At 36.2% G+C, this 18,702-nt stretch overlaps 3 protein-coding genes and 1 long non-coding RNA gene across 6 annotated transcripts; 3 read left to right on the top strand and 1 right to left on the bottom strand.

The window, feature by feature from the left end:
• Positions 1–1,392: 1,392 nt before the first annotated feature.
• Positions 1,393–5,493, top strand: LOC113730018 (uncharacterized). Its single transcript, XM_027254425.2, has 4 exons — positions 1,393–2,002; positions 3,403–3,664; positions 4,547–4,614; positions 4,906–5,493. The coding sequence occupies exons 1-4, from the start codon at positions 1,868–1,870 to the stop codon at positions 5,176–5,178; spliced, it is 738 nt and encodes a 245-aa protein (XP_027110226.1). The 5' UTR covers positions 1,393–1,867; the 3' UTR covers positions 5,179–5,493.
• A 4,005-nt stretch (positions 5,494–9,498) lies between these two features.
• On the bottom strand, positions 9,499–12,209 carry LOC113730016 (uncharacterized). Its single transcript, XM_027254424.2, has 2 exons — positions 11,769–12,209; positions 9,499–10,836 (listed from the first exon to the last, which is right to left on the bottom strand). The coding sequence occupies exon 2, from the start codon at positions 10,374–10,376 to the stop codon at positions 9,744–9,746; it is 633 nt and encodes a 210-aa protein (XP_027110225.1). The 5' UTR covers positions 10,377–10,836; positions 11,769–12,209; the 3' UTR covers positions 9,499–9,743.
• Positions 12,210–12,881: 672 nt separating this feature from the next.
• On the top strand, positions 12,882–15,512 carry LOC113730015 (uncharacterized). 3 transcript variants are annotated; one of them, XR_011840054.1, is made up of 4 exons: positions 12,882–13,256; positions 13,674–14,918; positions 15,023–15,086; positions 15,195–15,512. It is a non-coding gene; the product is annotated as an uncharacterized lncRNA (long non-coding RNA). The 3 variants fall into 3 exon arrangements; XR_011840055.1 differs by having other exon boundaries at positions 15,023–15,092; XR_003458263.2 differs by having other exon boundaries at positions 12,883–13,256; positions 15,023–15,061.
• A 1,620-nt stretch (positions 15,513–17,132) lies between these two features.
• LOC113730014 (septum site-determining protein minD homolog, chloroplastic-like) lies at positions 17,133–18,495 on the top strand. The gene has a single exon (XM_027254421.2). The coding sequence runs from the start codon at positions 17,196–17,198 to the stop codon at positions 18,315–18,317; it is 1,122 nt and encodes a 373-aa protein (XP_027110222.2). The 5' UTR covers positions 17,133–17,195; the 3' UTR covers positions 18,318–18,495.
• Positions 18,496–18,702: the final 207 nt, after the last annotated feature.

Below are 18,702 nucleotides of genomic sequence, written 5' to 3'. Positions count from 1 at the left end.
TTAATTAAGTCAAGTGTTACTTAACTATTTTTCCTTTTTTCTTTTGATTGGTGAATTGAATACACAAAAAATTTCATTTAATGTATGTGAGATAAAAAATAATTTAAAAAATGTATTAAGATAATTTTTTTAAATGAAAACTCGCAATCCAAACAGACTCTTAATTTTATTATTTTTTAATAAAACATGTTACATGTGACTTGTGATGGGTGAAGGATTATTGAGTTTTTATAAAACTCACAATCTATTTTTTTTTCTGCTTGTAATTTACATGTTAACATATGGAAGTACATTTGTCAGTATATTTTGATGCAATGTGATGGGTGAATTGAGTTTTAAGTGAGTTCTAGTTAGGGTCTGTTTGATAACATAAAAAAGTACTGAATCTGAACTTTTTCAAACATTGAGATGTTTTGAGTGTTTGATAAATGAAAATCCATTTGCTGAACTTGTTAAGTAGTGCTGAACTTGTGTGTATTTTTTTGAGCGCAAGAATCCTAACTGAATGTTTAATTCTGATAAGAATCAATAGAATTACTTCAACTACCTTATCTCATCTACCAAATCTATCATTGTTTATTAATTATGTTCAAAATTCTTGTATAATTAAACAACTTAATATTCTCTATCTAATGATTTTCTATTTCTCATTTCTCCGTTTTGAATGACTTTCACTTCTTCTCCATACTCCTCATATAATATAATTCATCTTTTATATTAATTTGATTTAAAAATAAAATATTGTCATTTTCATACATAAGATTTTTAGTTAATTAAATCATAGGTTCTATTTCTTTTTTGGATAAAAAGATTTAAGGGCAAAATTGTCAAATTCAACGTATTAAGCATTCAATTATAAATATTTATCAAACAGTATAAATAGGTTTAGCATTAAAATTCAGACATTCATATATTTCTTTTCAGTTCCTTAAACTTCAACAAATTAATTGTTTTAGTATTCAAATTTCAGAATTCAAATTTCAGAATTCAGATTCAATTTTATCAAACGGAACCTTAATTAGATTAAAATAATAAGAGCGGATGAATAGCCGCCCTTTTCGTATATTATACATTCCTTTAAACTTATCTAGCTTTCCATATATTATATACTTTTTCTAAACTTACTAGGATGTTGGGGAATGATTATATTAAGTGGTAACAAGGAAAGAATAAATAAAAGATTTTGGTTTTAAAATTTCTTACTCACAAAAAAAAAAATTTTATTAGGATGTACATTATAAACTCCGAAAGACTGGTCGAACATAAAAGTTTACCCTTGATGCGGTCTAATTGTATAATTTATCTAAATTCAAGAGTCTTGAACTTAACGTGCCCTTCATCCACAACCGAATAAAAATCTACTGACTATCGTTTAAAAATTTGATCGTGATCATCACTATTTACAGGAAAAAAACCTACTGGGTACTATACACGAAGCAAGCCCAGTGCAGAAATTTTTAGCATGTCGAGACAAAACGCACAAATTCAGGATAACTATAAACACTGTCAAAGCCGAGCAGCAGCAGCAGGAGGAGGAGGAGGACGAGAAGCAAAACATAAAAAAACGAAACAAGGGAAAAACCAGCCCGCCTGCCTACCAGAGGCAAAGAGAGAGGTAGCGTGAAAAAGGAAACGAGGAAGGAAGCTCTTTCAAAGTTCATATTTCAATTTTCAGGCCATTGCTGGTGTCAATAATCATTGCTGTCTTTTCTCGATTGTCAAATTTAATCATCACCCTGTCTTTTTGGTTTCAGTATAGTAATAAATTGATTCTTAAGCCGAGAGAGAGAGAGAGAGAGAGGAGGGGGGCGCGGAGTTAGGGTTTTATAATAGGTAGACAAATTGAAGATTGCCTCGCAAGAAGAAGATGACGGAGGTGATCCTCCACATATATGACGTGACGAATAGCGGATCAGATAAGACTAATAACACCATTGTTCAGATCAACAAGATCTTCAAAGACGGCATCGGTCTCGGTGGTATTTTCCACAGCGCCGTCCAGGTAACATTACTCCACTGATTTATTCTTCTAATTGGATTAAATATCCATTAGACATTCTTATACACTAGATCATTTGCCTGCTCTTTACTTGTTTTGTTGAACTAGGTATATACTTTGTTTCAGCTTGAATGTAGATCTAGGGTTTTAGTGACGGTTCTGAAATTCGGTTTGTCTTTCGGAATACGTGATTCTTCTTTTTCATCATTTCCTCTTCTTCTTCTTCTCGTTTTCTGGTGTTGTTACTCCCAGACTATTATACTACTTAACTACTGTTGACTTTCTGGGAAGGAGATTAAAGGAAGTTTGTAAATTATCAAACAAGTTTTAGACAAGAAGTGGAATTAACACACACAAATACAGACATGTAAAGGGAAACTATAAACTTGCTATTCTTTGCCAACCAAATGAGAGAAGATTGTTTGATTTTTCTCTGATTTCCAAACAGAAGGTTGAAAGCAACAGGCGTCCTTGAACGCTTAAAATGTCCCGTGTGAACGTTTAAAACACTCAACTTTCAAGACCTCTTTGGATTCTAAGTCTTGCACTTGAATCAAGCGAGTCAACATAGTTTTACCTGACAACCGACGAAGACTAAAAAAGCTTCTAAAAGACAAGATATTAAGTAACCCTTGTAGAAGACGAAAGTCTTTCGAGTGCATACTCATTTTAGACAGAGTAAATTGTTAGCACTGTAGAGTCGGTGTAGACTTGACTGATAACCGCTTGCCTGTATAACGCTATCAAGTAGGTTGTTTGATCTTGTCTGACTTTGTTCCTCATCTTATGAAGTTTAAATATTTCTACCTCATTGTTCACAGGACGCACAAATATGTAAAGTTTAGGAGTAGAACCATCATCTTTCATTTTGTTATTTGATCAACTTTCCATCTGGAATTTAACTTATGGAATCTGCAATTTTTTTTCTGATTGTGATTCCTAGTTTTTTATCGGAAAAATATGACATTAGCTGTTATTGCTTACTTGCAACAGGATCGTTGTTTAGATATTTGATAACCTTAGGAAATGCATGACAGATTTTCTGCTGCACAATCAAGTATTCTGCATAACTTTGATGAAGAGTTTTATTCCATTACGTGCTTTATTTTGTTGTGTAATCTTTGCTTGAAAGTCTTAGTTCTATGAGACAATACTGGATATGAACTACTAATCCAAGTGCACTCTATGCTATGTGTTCTGCTCTCTGGCATTTTATTATCCTTTTTTCTCTAGATAATCTTATGCACTTCTACTTTAATGTCCTCTGCCTCATTCTAGAATAATAATGTGACTTAATCTATTTATTTCTGTATCAGTTATCAATTTTCTAGATGGTCCATTTGAATTTTTTTTGTGCCTCTGTAATGAATAGTGTAATTGAGAGTTATTATGTGATGGTACAGATTTATGGAGATGAAGAGTGGTCATTTGGTTTCTGTGAACAAGGCACTGGAGTTTTTAGTTGTCCTGCTGCAAAAAATCCAATGTATACATACCGTGAACCAATTATCCTTGGGACTACTAACTCTTCAATCTTCAAGGTTAATCAGATCCTGAGGGAACTTAGTAGAGAGTGGCCAGGACACTCGTACGATTTGTTATCAAAGAATTGCAATCATTTCTGTGATGAATTATGCGAAAGGCTTGGGGTGCCAAAGCTGCCCGGTAAATTGCTTCATTCTTGCTTGCTGCTTTTGCGCACTTGAGAATGTTCTTATATGTTGAGTTCATCCACTAATTGCCTTATCCTCCTTTATTCCATCAAATATGTCGGTAGTGTTCTGTTCCCGTGCACGTACTCCAGTTGATAAATAAAACATATGCTAGATGAGGCATGAAATTCTTTTTTTTAGTCCATTTGGGTTTAATGAACTCATATGTAATGAATTTCTGATTGGATCACTTGGAAGGGTAGTCTTTTAAGAAGGCAGCATTTTTATTCTTGGGATTTGCTAGTTTGGCTGAGCTTGGGATTTGAAATTCTTGTCTTTGAATCATCCTCATATACCATTGTTTGTTATTGGAGTGAGGATTGATGACGTTATTGGAATCATTTTAGAACTGTTACTGAAGTTGCATGAAACTTATGAATGTTTGGATCCTTAGTTCTATGATTCAATGACCTTTTCTCTATATTTTTAACATTCTGTACTGGGAGATTCAATTTGACTTACATTAGATGTTTTATAATCATCAGACAGAAATTGTACAGTTTCAAGAACTAAGCGAGTACTCATTCTAGTCTGTTAAACATGGTGGTAATCGACATGTCTTGGCCAAGCAGCCTGCTTTATGGCATTGACGTTATATACCACCTTACATGTATACAAGATTATAATATACCTGTGATTTTGGATCAGGCTTCCTATGTATGGGATAAGAAATTCATCTACTCACGCACATGCAAGCATTCCCTTTTTATTGTGAACCAACAGTTTCTTGCTTTGCCTATGCATTTATTTGTGAAAACAAAAAAAAAAAAGGAAAAAGTTTCTTGTTTCTGGCAATCAACTGTTTGGACAGCATACTTACACACTTCTCATGCAGGGTGGGTGAACAGATTTGCCCATGCTGGTGATGCAGCTGTGGAAATAGCAGGAACAACAGCATTAAAGGTGAGAATTGCTTTCTTTTAGGAGTCCTTCGTGAGATAGCTTTCTACAACTAACCTAGGGTTCCAACGGAGGAAGGGAGCAGTGACCTTCCAATATCATCAGATCTGTATACTTTGATGATTGCATTCACGAGTTTCAGGGACCAAGTCTTCCCACTCATGTTTTCCTGGACCATATTTTTGCCTTTTGCCACTTCTTTGGGTTTTATTTATTTATTTTAAGGTTGAATTGTTGCTAACCTACTTGTTCTTGTGTTTGTCATTTATTTTTTGATTTTGATGGCTTTTGCAGTTTAGACAAGCGAAAACTGAGATAGTAACAGCTAGCAAAGTGGCATATCGATTTCTTTTGGGTGTTGCTTCCAATAGTCCGGACTCTGCTGCAAATTCTGCCAGAGGAACTCCATCCAGATTCCAAGGTACTTGGTTCAAGAATCTTGTTTCTCCTGGGGCAAAACCATCAAGTAGTTCTGATGTCGAAAATCTGGACGAGGACACAACTCCGCTGCAGCGGCAACAAGATGCAGAAGCACCTCTTAGGCTGAACTCTCGGCATGATTTATAGGAGTCACTCTCCCCAACATTGTTGTGTGTATTAAAGCTCATGTGCAACAATCTAGCGAATTACTTGTTCCTTTATTCTATGATTACAGTTGCTTCAAAATTTGTGAATTTGTTTACACCAACTTGACTGAAAGTCACATTAAGAAGCTAGTACGCCAACAACCAAATTTCTCTTCGATGTGAGCAAGACTGAGATGTATGAAACATTTTACTGGTTGGTTAGAGCCCCAATTAAGCTTCGGTATTAACTGTTCTGAAGAGATTCAATCAAGTTATACGAAGCGAATCTGGATAGAAGTTCCGAATCCAGCGAGTAGCTGTTTGCATTAAAATAGTTCGTCCTTTCTTGGGAAATGTTTCATTATCAGCAAGTTAGGCAAATGTGTATTTCGTGTTTGCATTACATTAGCAATGGTCAAGTACTGAGTCATAGCCGGGCCGGAAGTCAATTTGCATTGTGAAGACCATCTTGGTGAAAGTGTCTCGAAATTTTGGCGACTGGGTTTTTTGTGCCTCATCATAAGATGTACCCGTGAGATACAGCAAGGCACCTCACCTGCCCGTAGCATTATGTCAGCGATAACCTGTGACTTGTGTGTCACATTTAGTGCAGGAAAGGCTTTTGGTGATGCTATTAGGACATGTATTATATGAACATCGTGCCAACGATAATCCACGATTTTTTTATTACACATATTAATTTGTGTAAAAATATTCGTGGTCATAAATCCATACTGTCTCATCTTTTGAATCGACTGGCGGATGGGTGGTGAATTTTACTTGTAATTGGCAGGCTTATAAGTGTGGCTACCGACATCACTCAAAGTTAGACCAAACTATCTAGGTAGTCCCTAAACTATTTCTATTATTAATTTTGGCCTCTCATTTATTTTAAATCTCAAATTAACCCTTCCATAATAAAAAAAATGCCAAATTTTGATCCTTCAATTTATTGAGAGATCAATTTAAAACTTTAAATAAATAAAGGGTCAGTTTAAGGACTCCTTGAATAATTTACCCCTCATAGTTATGTGTATAGCCACTCTTTCCATCAAGAGATGGGTGGAGTTGCCTTGGATTAGGTATGCAGCTAAATTATTTTATGACCATTGATGACAAATGCTAAAAGAATTTGAAATTGAATAGAGGCAGAGAGATTGAAAGAACTTGACATTGAATAGAAAGAGAATGAAGCACACTAAGAACAAAGTATTATTTGAAATATAGAATAATTTTAGAAACCTCCCCTAAACTTTTAAATATCGTCTAACTCTCCTAATTCTAACTTTTGTGTAACATTTCAACTTGTGTCATAGAAAGTAAAATTAAAAAACTAGTTTCAAGAGAGAGAAGATTTTCATGCTACAAGTGTCTCTCTATAGTCCTACTTGTTTAATTATAACAATTTTGTATAGAAATAAAAGGCTGGGAAAGAAAGACAAGATGCAAATAATATTCTCTAAAACATATTAGTGTCAAAATATTAACTTATTCAATAAGAATACTGCTTATTGCTTTATCAAGATGCAAAAGCATTTTTTTTTCAAGGTTTGTAAGTACATATTTACCGCCAAAAGAAAAGGAAAAAAATTTACAATTTTTACTTCTAATATTATGCACAAAATCACTAATTTAGAGACGCAAAACGGTTTTAAAGCGTTTTGACTTTTGTATTAACTACTACATCTATTTTTTTTAATGTATAAAAAAGAAAACTTTCGAAAGCTCTAAATGATAGCTCACAATACCATTAGGAGATATATAAATTCGGGATAATTTCATAAACCTCCCTTGAGGTTTCTAACAATTTCACTTGGCTCCTCTAAGGTTTAAGAAATTACACTTATATCCCTTGACATAGTAAAATACCTATAATGCCCTCCATTTAGTAGACAATTTTAAATTTAAGGTAATAAATTTACAAAACCTAAACAAATCTATTTTTCTGTCTCTTGTCTATTTTTCAATTAATATAACCTTTTTTTATTATCTTCTCAATTTTGTAAATATTAGCAAATTGAAATTATAAAATCTGCAAAAGGAGTAGATTATGTGTCAAACTAGAAGAAAATGAAGAGACTCGCAGTGATAGAGAAATAAATAATGAAATTGATGATTGAGATAGGAAGAAGAACTAAAGATATGGAATTTATCATGTTTTGTTTGTTGTCAAAATTTTTTTTTATAAATGTCAATAATTACATAAGTATTTCTTTCATTGGATTAGAAATTTTTTATTATAAATTTATTGTGGAGGTAGAATTTATTCTCTACTTTTGAGATATTAATATTTTTAAGACCATAGGAGAGTTGTAATTGTGGTTCTAGGTCAGATTAGATTATATTGAAAAGGTATTTGAGTATTGATATTTAATTTGGAGGTATAAAATTGGTTGTCAATGGGGTTTTATGTGCTTTTTTTTTTATCATAGCAAGTATTGATAATGTATATGTAATTTGGGATCTTTTGGACGGCTACTTGACTTTAGAACTTATACTTGGATGGTTGTTAAGAGTTAGACTTGTTGATTTATGCAAAGTGTGGAAGAAAATGATTGAATATACTATTATATTTTTCTTTCTTAGTTTTGTACAAAGGGCAATTTAGGAGTTTTGAAAGAAAATTTAACTTGTTGGACCTATATTGTTACTGAATAATAAAAGTAGAGGAGGTATATGTAATTTTTAAAACTTGAGGGGAGCTCTTTGTAATTATTAGAAACCTCAGGGGAGGTTTGTGAAATTATCCCTATAAATTCCATACTCTTACATAAATCACAATTAGAAGATCATGCCTTTAAAGGTGCCTAAAATTGGGGCCAAATCTTATGAAAGCAATTTTATTTTCTTTTTGTTTTTGGACTTTAAAAACAATGATCAAATTTAAGTTTTGTCGAAGTACATTGCTAATAATCGACACTTAAATTGGCACCAAATGTTGATGACCCATGTTTGTTGATAAGGATATCTAATTTCTTTTTATTATTTTGATTGCAATATATATTTTTGTTTGTCAAGGTATGTTCATAGTAACCATAAGAAATGAGGATAGCAAAGTCAATAAGCCACTAGTACGCCATCAATCATTGGGTCTCATATGGCTAATAGGGACCTCGTAGGGGGTTTTTGAAATTATTCATTGAATAATTACAATAACACTTTTTTATGGTGTGTTGCGTGTTAAATAAAAAGATGGTTAAAAAAAATAAAAAGCTATTAAAAAATATGTTCAAAATGTAATTATTTCAAATATTCATATATACATGCATTATTTTTTTTTTCTAAGTGAGAGATTTCAAATTTGAAACCTCTGATTTATACTCCCACTCCCCCAACCACCAAACCCTCCCCTAGGCTTTATTTGGTTAATCACTCTTTGATCTCAATAACAAGCATTTGTTATTTGCCCTAAATGAGTGGCCCGATGAACCGGTGATGTCTTCCATACTTGAATGGATGCTCAATACTCTGTGACATCATCATGACACATTTTGTGTTACATTTATTACCGCCATATTACACATGCTCTAGTCTTCCTAAAGTGAGCAAACAGCTCAATGGCTTGAACCATGCCAGGTTGGGACCAAAAGAATTCCGCAATTATAAACGCTTTTCAATCAATAAATTCCGAAAGGGGAAAAAAATGAGGATTTTCTTTTGCAGCAACTTCCCCTCAGGTCTCGTCATTCTCGTTAACAAGGGGAGCAGCAGACCAACAGAGGAAGAAAAGAGTTCCGGCAAAGAGGAAGATTGTATAGATCCAATTGGCTGTCAGCGAAATATAATATAGCACCGGAAAATCCACAACTGCATCACGAGACGAGAACAATAATATTAGGCAAGCAGAAAAGGAAATCAAAACATCCCGTTTTGCAGATTTTTTTTCTTTTCCCTGTAAGGGCTAGCTATCAGTTTTCCATGCCCACAGCTAATTCAACTGGAAAAATACTGAGCGACAAACTATGCAAAATGATTAAAATTCCAATTTTGTCGCTTGCCATGTTAACAAAGTACAAACCAGGATCTCCACCATACTAGGTGACGCCAAAGCCAGAATCACTTTCCAGAACTCACATAGTATTTTGTGTTACTAGTAAGGATTCCATGGAACTCACAGATGAACTCCAGCCCAACTTTATCAAAGGTACAAGCAGATGAATCCTAACCCACGGTAACAACCATTCTTGGCCAGTGATTATCTTCAAATCATTAACAGAAAGAAATTCCTACTTCTATGCTAATAAAAAAGTAAGCATGCATGGAAAGCATAAGCCATTGCAAGTAAACAATAAAAACCAATTGCAAGGAGCTTTGCTCCAGATGCAGCGAATTAAAATTATTCCATAATTCATCTTGGCAATCACTTCAAGGAAATTCCAACAAATCACAATACCTGCGCTAATAATAAGAACCTCGAGGATTGACAAATCTCAGAAAACACAAGCATCACATCCGATAAATAAGATGGCTGGGTACACTTTAAATATATACAGGTCATTATTCAAAACCACAAAATCAAGTACAACACGCCAATGACTGGATCACTCTACTGAAGACCTTTTATCTTCAACCTCTTAACATTCTGTTGTAGACATACTTGTCCACCTGTGCATCTTCTGCGATTTTAAGTGATGAAACAGCTTGTGCAGCAACAAGACCTGCAGAGATTCCAGCAGTATCCCAACCTCCCTCCACCAGGTATTGTGGATAGAGCTCCCTTCCCATAGGTTCAGATGAAACCATCCATCCCGTGTTCCCCCAGTCACTCCACCCGTATCCATATCTCTGGGTATCAGAAACCCACTCCATATTCTTAAAGGAATAGTTTGATAGGTCTTCATGAGGGACCACAGCTTCCCTACCACCCATAAGGATATCAAAATTGTCACAGCAATCCCACCGGTTCAGCTCTTCATCCTTCTTCATTATAACTTTACATGAGTCATCCGAGTCTTCACCAAGCAGGACATGCAGAGCAACTGCTTCAGCAATTGCAGCGCCTTCTTCATCAAGCCTCTGCTGTTCTTCTTTCTTTTTCTGTTTCTTCTTTTCCAATTCAGAACGAATGGCTGCAGAAGTAGCCAGAGCCTTCTCCAGTCGTCTTTTTTTCTTTTCAGCCTGCTTGATACGATCCAGCTCATCCTTAACTTGCTTCTTCTTCACTTTTCTGACACCAGATGGCAATTTAGCACCTTCCATCTTATCCAAAGAAAACTAAAAACTGTAATTACTGAGCCTACTCGATATTATCTTCTCACTTTGTTTCTCCGTCAAGAAAACTCCCTACAATGTATAAATCATCTCTATAACTACTACCGGTCTATGCCTTCTGTTCTGTATCCTATAAAACTTGAAATCCAAACCAAAGTGATTCCAACCACTAGTATACCTTCACAGTTCTGATAGTCACTACTATACCTACACATACTCAGGTCTGAAAGAATACCTCATTTTGCGCACAGCACAATCCCAAACGGAAACAATAGGAGATAGCATAAGAGAAAATTGGTAAGAACTTGCAGACCTATCCCTTGCCATTCTTCCCAATTTCCCACAGCCTTTGCACTTACCCATCCTGTAAGCAAGGAAGAAATAAAGTGTGCAATCGAACAAACCCACTGCTCCTGTTTGAAGCTAACAAGTTACATGGCCTTCCCTCCTGCAGCATAATTAACAGAGTCAATATACAAGTTGCTTAGCCCTCAATTTCACATTAAGTAGGATGGAAAAAGAACATTAAAACTCCAAGCGCTCACCCCAACCAACTATAGTACATAAAATGTGTGGCCCCTGACTATTCACTTAAAATAGCCAAGGATGATTAATCAAGTTTCACAACAGGCTTTTCTATAAGCCTTGGAGGGGGTCAGATCTACCAATACAATCAATAACAACAAAATCTACAGATCACAAATCAACTAAAGGAATAGCACGTATGAAGATTTGTAAGTCCTAAACCTTTGAGGCCGGAGATAAAACTTGTAACCAGACTGATAACATCAAGAACTTTGGATAAAAATCCATAACCTTTTTACTGCATTTAACGGGTTTTAGGCACAGAAATATAAATATTAAAACACAAAGTCAATCACTCTCCAACTCCATCTCAGTCCGAGCAACGATAAGAACAAGATTTTATTTCATTACCACAAATCTCCAATCAAAATATATCCAGTCCCAAACTTACCCTCCATGAGAAACAATTTATCAGTTCAAGACGGTGCCAACGGATTAACCAATATAAACAGAGTTTTATTTCGATTATGTTGATCGATTAAAAATAATATGCGCAAAAACAGAATCTCACAGCAACTGCAGATCCCAAATTGTTTCAATCCCAATCATTATTTCATAGTAAAACCCCAGATCGGTTGATAATAAATCTACAGAACTGTAGGTAAATCAATTCTACCACATCCTCCCCAAATCCAACAAACACACAGAGTGGAGAAAATAACACACGAAAGAGGAATTAGTCGATTGAGCGAACAAAACCCGCCAATTATACAAACTGAATCACGCTTATGCATTTATAAGCATCAGATCGAAAAAACCCACAAAGGAAAATACCAAAGGAAAAAAAATGCAAACCTGATATTGACGAGGAAAGATGAGAAGGCCCCAGAAGCAATTATCTTAGGCAATCAAGTCGAAATTGCTATTGAAGGAAGTGAAAGTTTCAGGGGTTCACCATTTTTCTTGGGTTGGTTGATTGGATCCGTGGGAACAATTTACTCCTAAAAACTTCTCTATTTCTAAATTCCTATAGCAGTAGTAGAGAGGAGGAGGAGGAGGACTAGACCCCCAGGAGGGATGATTTAATAAAAAGAAAGAAAGATAAAGAAACAGATTGAGAGTACTAAAAACTGATCACATGAGATGAGAATGCCGGTTGGAGGAGGAGACGGGGAAGAGTAGGAGAAGGAAGGGTAGAATCGTCTCAAAGATAATTGGTGGGGACACGTGGCAAAAGGATGAGGGGTGGATCTAGAATTTCCGACCTTTCTTGTGAGGACTCCTCATTACTTCGCTGGTCTATCCATGACACTTGGAACTCCGAAGATGGATAGATGGATAGAATTGAGAAGAAAGAGTGGGGTTGTCTGGGGGCCCATCAGAAGAGACTCACAGCCGTCGGATGATGTTGAAATTTGTTTGACGGTCAAGATGAGAAATCGAATGCGGGGTTGGTTGTGATTTGGATCCATATCTACGTCAGCGACTCGGCATTAACCGCGTCATCCATGGACTTAGGTGATGAGGAGAAATCCCGTTAGGCAACGGAAAATAACTGGGCCAACTCGTCCATCATAAGAACTGTTGGGCTGAAGACTCACCACCCAAAGCTATTTGAACACCCGCATGAAAGGGTAAGACAGGCATCGAGCCCATTTAGATGAGCTTCAATTCAAGGGCTAACCATTAAATCAAGGGTTAGTTATATCTACCTCCCTTGTGGTTTGGCTAAATTACCAGTAGACCTCTCAATGTTTGAAAAATAAATACTCCCTCCGTCCCTTAAAGTCTGTCGCGCTTGGGAAGCAGCGCTTTTTATGCACAGTAAAATCCACTTGTTTTTAAACCCATGGGTTCCAAATTTGCCCTTCACATTCACCGACAGACTCAAGAAATAAATGGGTCAAAGAGGGACCCATCAAAGGCATTCCATTGTTTCGGCTACCAAAAATAAAAGCTCATTTCCTTATCAAAATCTTCTTCATCCAAAGCAAATGGGTCAAAATGGGACCCACCAAAAACCAATCTTTTGTTTCAGCCACAAAAACCGTTTCCTTATCAATTGCTGCCACAGAAACTGTTTCCTTCTTCTAGCAGACATTCATCACCGCCTACTACTAAAATCTTCTCTGATTCTCCGTCGTTAGCCATTCTTCAATTGCTGCAAATTTAAGCTACGATAATTTCTCTGGAATAACTACAAATTCCCTCTTTTCATACTCCATATTCACTTGAAAGTTTTCACCTTTGATTACAATATTGGAGCTCCAATTCAAGAGAGAAGCATTGGAAGGATATGAAGTTGATTGCTAATCCATCGTTGATAACAAATGAGATTAAAAGGTTAGTTAACTGTCTTCTATTCTTTCTTTTTAATGGTTTTTTTCTCTTTTCTCATGTAAGAAAGGCTGGATCTTTTAAACTTTTGTAATGTTTATTTATTGATTATTTTGTCTATAATTTCTTAAAGATTTGCCGCCAAATTATTTACTGAAAATTTGGATTTTGGCGGATTACTCCAAAAATAAGTCTTGAAATGCCTATTTTAAAATATTTAATGGAATTGTACACTGATTTGTACCTCTATATATGCAGTCCGTTTGTTTTGTTTTAACACTCTGTTTCTTTTTTTTTTTACACCATGTTTCAAAGGTGATTCTTAAAAGAAATATGGATACTTTTAATGATGTTGAAACTAATAATTCTACAAAGAGATTGACTAATCAAGAAAGGCAAATGATTTTTGAAGCTTTATTACAGGAAAGTAATGGCGGTAAATTGAAAAGGGGAACCATCAGGAACATTGCAAGCCTATTTAAAACAAGTGTTAGGACAGTTCAGAGAATTTGGAAGCTAGCAGCAATTACTTCTACAGATGGAAGAGTTGATGTATCACGCAGATTTTCTAAAAGATGCGGAAGAAAACGAGTGGATATTGATTTTACTTTGATCATGGCAATTCCTCTCCGGCGTCGGACAAACATCAGGTCACTTTCCAGTGAAATGAAAGTGTCCAAATCAACCCTTCACCGACGAATTAAAGAAGGTGCTATAAGGCCACACTCAAATGCACTCAAACCACAATTGACAGATCAGAATAAGCAAGTAAGGCTTAACTTTTGCTTGTCAATGCTTGAACCAGAAAGTCTCAACAGCAATCCAACATTTATGAGTATGTTCAATGTTGTGCATATTGATGGAAAAGTGGTTTTACATGACTAAAGAATGTGAAAAATATTATCTTCATCCTCAAGAAGAAGAACCTCTTAGGACATGTAAGAGCAAAAAGTTCATTGTGAAAGTTATGTTCCTAGCTGCTGTTGCTCGACCACGTTTTGACTGCTCTGGTAACCCAACATTTGATGGGAAAATTGGGATTTTTCCTTTTGTATTCAAAGAACCAGCAAAGAGGAGTAGTAAAAATCGTATGGCAGGTACATTAGAAACTAAGCCAATATTGTCAGTGACCAAGGAAGTATATAGGAGATGTTTAATTGAACAGGTTTTGCCTGCAATACATGCTAAATGGCCACGGGATGGTGGTAGTGTTACTGAAATTTTGATCCAACAGGATAATGCAAAACCACATATTAATCCCACTGATCCGGTATTTATTGAAGCTGCTTCTAGAGATGGATTTGATATTCACTTGTCATTTTAGCCTCCTAATAGTCCGGACATGAATGTTCTTGACTTGGGATATTTTAGAGCTATACAATCCTTGCAACATCAAGAAGCACCCTTGTCAATTGATGAGCTAATTCTTGCTGTGGAAAAGTCATTTGATGAATTATCAAGTGAAAGTCTAAACAATGTTTTCTTAACATTGCAATCATGTATGGTAGAGGTGATGAAAAATCTTGGGGGAAATAACTATAAAGTGCCACACATTGGGAAGCACCATTTAATGAAAGAAAGTTGTCTTCCACTGCAAATAGAATGTGAAAAAGAACTTGTGAATCAAGCTCTAAGTCATATGCAAGCATGATTATCTTCATTGGACAGGTAAGATTTTATAAAGCTTTTTTTTTTAAAGATTTTTTTATCTCTAATTTCTTGTGTGTATGGTTGTTTAAACTAACTAGTGTTCCTTATTTTCATATTTGTAGGTACTTAAACTTTGCTAATCATGTGTTTTGAACAAAATGGTATGGGTGTTCTAATGTGCAAAATGTACATGTACTCAATGTTCATTTGTCTAGCTATTCTTGTTCACTTTGCTCTGGAGCATCTTTATTTGTTGTTTATCACTTAATTGTGTCCTATCTCATCTTTTGGCAGATGGTTGAAGTCAAGCAATCCAACCCTTTTGATTTTGTGATGCAAGCTTTTGATTGGGCAAAGAATATAGAAGCACTTTTATGTACTAGTGGTTTTTCATTGACTGCTTTTATTTCACTTTACAAGATTTTAGAATAGCTCAGTCAAGTTAGCTTGACGTTAGTAGTAGTAGTGCTGATTTTTGTACAAAAGGGAAAATGTGCAATGCTGAGTGAAGCTATGTACATGTATAAACATTGAAACACTACTTTTGTTGGAGTTTTTGAAACTGTCAATAGCATTATTCTATAAAGGGGAAATAGTGCATATTGGTTTGCATTCTTTTGCTATTTGGTGGTAGAATATCTGTTTTTGCATTTTTGAGTTTTGAAACATTAAAAAAAAAAGAGAGGAACTGACACTTCCATAGACTACGTTTAAATTAAATTTGGTAGTGAGTGTAGTTTTTTTTCTCCAAGTAGAGTAACATGCCTTATTATTTTGCTCATTTAGTTTTTGGGTCAATCTAAAATTATTCACCTATTTTTTACACTATTTTCTTGCTTTCAATATGAATTTATTTTGTGAAAGTTGATCATTCTTAAAAAATTAGTGCGTATGAAAATAATTTAAAAATTGAAAGCTTTCAAAAGAAAATCACTAATTAAATCATCTCGATATTCTATTTCCTGCAAAAAATCGAAATGATCCTCTTGATAACAAAATCAGTTTTCAATTGAAGTTTAAAAGAGCCATGTGCACATTCTTGATGATGAATTTGGCTGGAGTCGGAACTTTGTTGCTGGAGCCGAAAGTCAAATATGGTACAAGTTGGAATATTTGGATGTCCTTTGGGACCACACATCAATTTGTGGGCCAACTAGCACATGCATTATCACACTATTAATGGAGGGCAGAAATGGAAATTCATAGCTTAAAATAGTTTGAAATGTCAAACATGACAAATATTTTGGGACAGCCCAAAAAGGAAAGTATGACACTATCAATGGGACGGAGGGAGTAACAGTTATCCCCTTTAACTAACCACCAGTTTTTGGGCTTGTGACCACCACCAATGCCTTAAGGCTTGGTGGGGTGGGAGGCAAGGTTTGCGTAGTGCACCCGTCTGATCCGATTGTGGTGGTTCAGTCCCCTTCGAATTACCCCAAGACCTCTTCAACCGTACTGAAGTTAAGGATGATTGATGTGAAATTTAAAAATAGTTGATCGAAGAAAGATAATCAAGAAAGACAAAACAAGAGAGAGAGACCAGGAAATAAAAAAAGCTTCACAATAAAAAAAATAGAAGGAAAAAGAAATGGCCTTGAATGGTAGTCCCCAAGCTCCAACAACATGCAAGGTTATTTCAAGTAAAAGCCCTAGCTTCCAACCAATTTATTGTTTTTTTTTTTTGGCAATTCAAGATCAATCTTATGTAACTCTTCCTAACAGTGCCTCCAATCACAGGCATTTTTTCCTTCAAAAAAAAAAATCACAGGCATTTTGTCGATACGAAGTATAAGCCATAAAAATAATTGCATATATATATATATATATATATATATATATATATATATATATATATATATATATATATATATATATATATATATATATATAGCAATCATGATGTCAAGATCGAGTCTGGGTCTTCAAATCTGGGGCGTCTAAAAAGATGAATTTCTCTGTATTGCATTTGCCAATTGAAAAAAAATCCAATGGAATTATTTGTCAAAATTCATTTGTTTGCGTCATCAACATATTTTTTAATTATTTTTTTATTTCATATACATTACACTAAAAAAAATACTATAATTTTTTCATCATCGAATGAGATATAAGATTTGAACTTTTGACCTTCCACCTATCAAATTTTAAGGAGTTGGTGGTGGCCTCAGTAGCAAATGATTCAAACCTTAACGAACCAACTGCTACCTTTTTAGAGGGAACAAAATAAATGCAGTAAATTTCAGTTTCCGATCGCAGCCCTTCTGGCCTTTGTGCAGTTTCCCACCATGTAACATGTTCTTCTTCTTCTTCTTCTACCTCTATTCATTTCTGGCCCTTAAAACTCACTCTCTCTCTCTCTCTCTCTCTCTCTCTCTCTCAGAAGCAACCGTCAAAACCAAAATGGTATCTCTACAGCCGCCGCTAACAAACTCCAACACTCTATTCTACTCCACTCTGACCCCTCCCAACCCATTTCATTATTTTCCCAACCTCTACCCTAAAACCCTAAATCCCCCTCCCCCGCCACTAAAGCCACCCTACTCCCTCCCAAAAATCCAATCCATCCTCCAATATAACCGCAAGCCCCAGCTCGCCGGCGACACCCCACGAGTCGTCGTCATCACCTCTGGTAAAGGAGGAGTCGGCAAGACCACCACTACCGCCAATGTCGGCCTTTCACTAGCCCGCCTCGGCTTCTCTGTTGTGGCCATTGACGCCGACGTCGGCCTCCGCAACCTCGACCTCCTCCTCGGCCTCGAAAACCGCGTTAATTACACCGTCGTCGAGGTCCTCAACGGCGATTGCCGCCTCGACCAAGCCTTGGTGAGAGACAAGCGCTGGTCCAACTTTGAACTCCTCTGCATTTCCAAACCCAGATCCAAATTGCCCCTTGGCTTCGGCGGCAAAGCCCTCACTTGGCTGGTCGAAGCCTTGAAGGATCGCGAGGAAGGCGTCCCGGATTTTATCCTCATCGACTGCCCAGCTGGCATTGATGCCGGGTTCATTACGGCCATTACCCCTGCGAACGAGGCAGTTTTAGTGACCACCCCCGATATTACTAGCCTTCGGGATGCCGATAGGGTGACTGGGCTGCTGGAATGCGACGGAATAAGGGATATTAAGATGATTGTGAACCGGGTTCGAACGGATATGATCAAGGGGGAGGATATGATGTCGGTATTGGATGTGCAGGAGATGCTGGGATTGGCATTATTAGGGGTGATTCCGGAGGACTCGGAGGTGATTAGAAGCACTAATAGAGGGTACCCGTTGGTGCTGAACAAGCCGCCCACGTTGGCTGGGCTGGCTTTTGAGCAGGCGGCGTGGAGGTTGGTCGAGCAGGATAGCATGAAAGCTGTTATGGTGGAGGAGGAGCCCAAGAAACGCGGTTGGTTCTCATTTTTCGGAGGCTAGAAACTGCAAAAACTTTTGCCATTTGTGAGTAGAAATGAGTTAGGGGTGGTTCTTTTGGGAAGACAACACGAGGTTGATTTTTGTACTTTGTTAGCAGATTTTGACAGGGAGATGAATTTTCTCATAATGTGTATAGTTCTTTTAGGGAAAGCTTCTGCAGTTGTTTTCACGACGAAAATTGGAATTTGGGTGATCAGTCCAAATGCATTTGTATTGCAATAACCTCCAGAAATGCTTACAAGTTTTTTGTGCATCAGGCCATAAATCAGGCTGGAATTCAAGACTTGTAGATCATGAAAGGAAAAAAAAAAAAAAGGAAGTAATCTTGAGTCGATTAACGAGGTTGCTTATTTCTTACTGTTATCAAGCCTGTCGTGGACATTTT

The sequence above is a fragment of the Coffea arabica genome, chromosome 2e, assembly GCF_036785885.1.
Source record: "Coffea arabica cultivar ET-39 chromosome 2e, Coffea Arabica ET-39 HiFi, whole genome shotgun sequence".
Lineage (NCBI taxonomy): Eukaryota > Viridiplantae > Streptophyta > Magnoliopsida > Gentianales > Rubiaceae > Coffea > Coffea arabica.
Note: the sequence above shows the minus strand (reverse complement) of the source record. Positions and strands in the feature narration are given on the sequence as shown.

Bases quoted from the DNA above. Each gene is read 5' to 3' on its own strand.
- LOC113730014 (XM_027254421.2), top strand. From the start codon at position 17,196: ATGTTCTTCTTCTTCTTCTTCTACCTCTATTCATTTCTGGCCCTTAAA.
- LOC113730016 (XM_027254424.2), bottom strand. From the start codon at position 10,376: ATGGAAGGTGCTAAATTGCCATCTGGTGTCAGAAAAGTGAAGAAGAAG.
- LOC113730018 (XM_027254425.2), top strand. From the start codon at position 1,868: ATGACGGAGGTGATCCTCCACATATATGACGTGACGAATAGCGGATCA. The intron at 2,003-3,402 runs GTAACATTACTC...GTGATGGTACAG, and splicing joins TTTTCCACAGCGCCGTCCAG to ATTTATGGAGATGAAGAGTG. The intron at 3,665-4,546 runs GTAAATTGCTTC...CTTCTCATGCAG, and splicing joins TGGGGTGCCAAAGCTGCCCG to GGTGGGTGAACAGATTTGCC.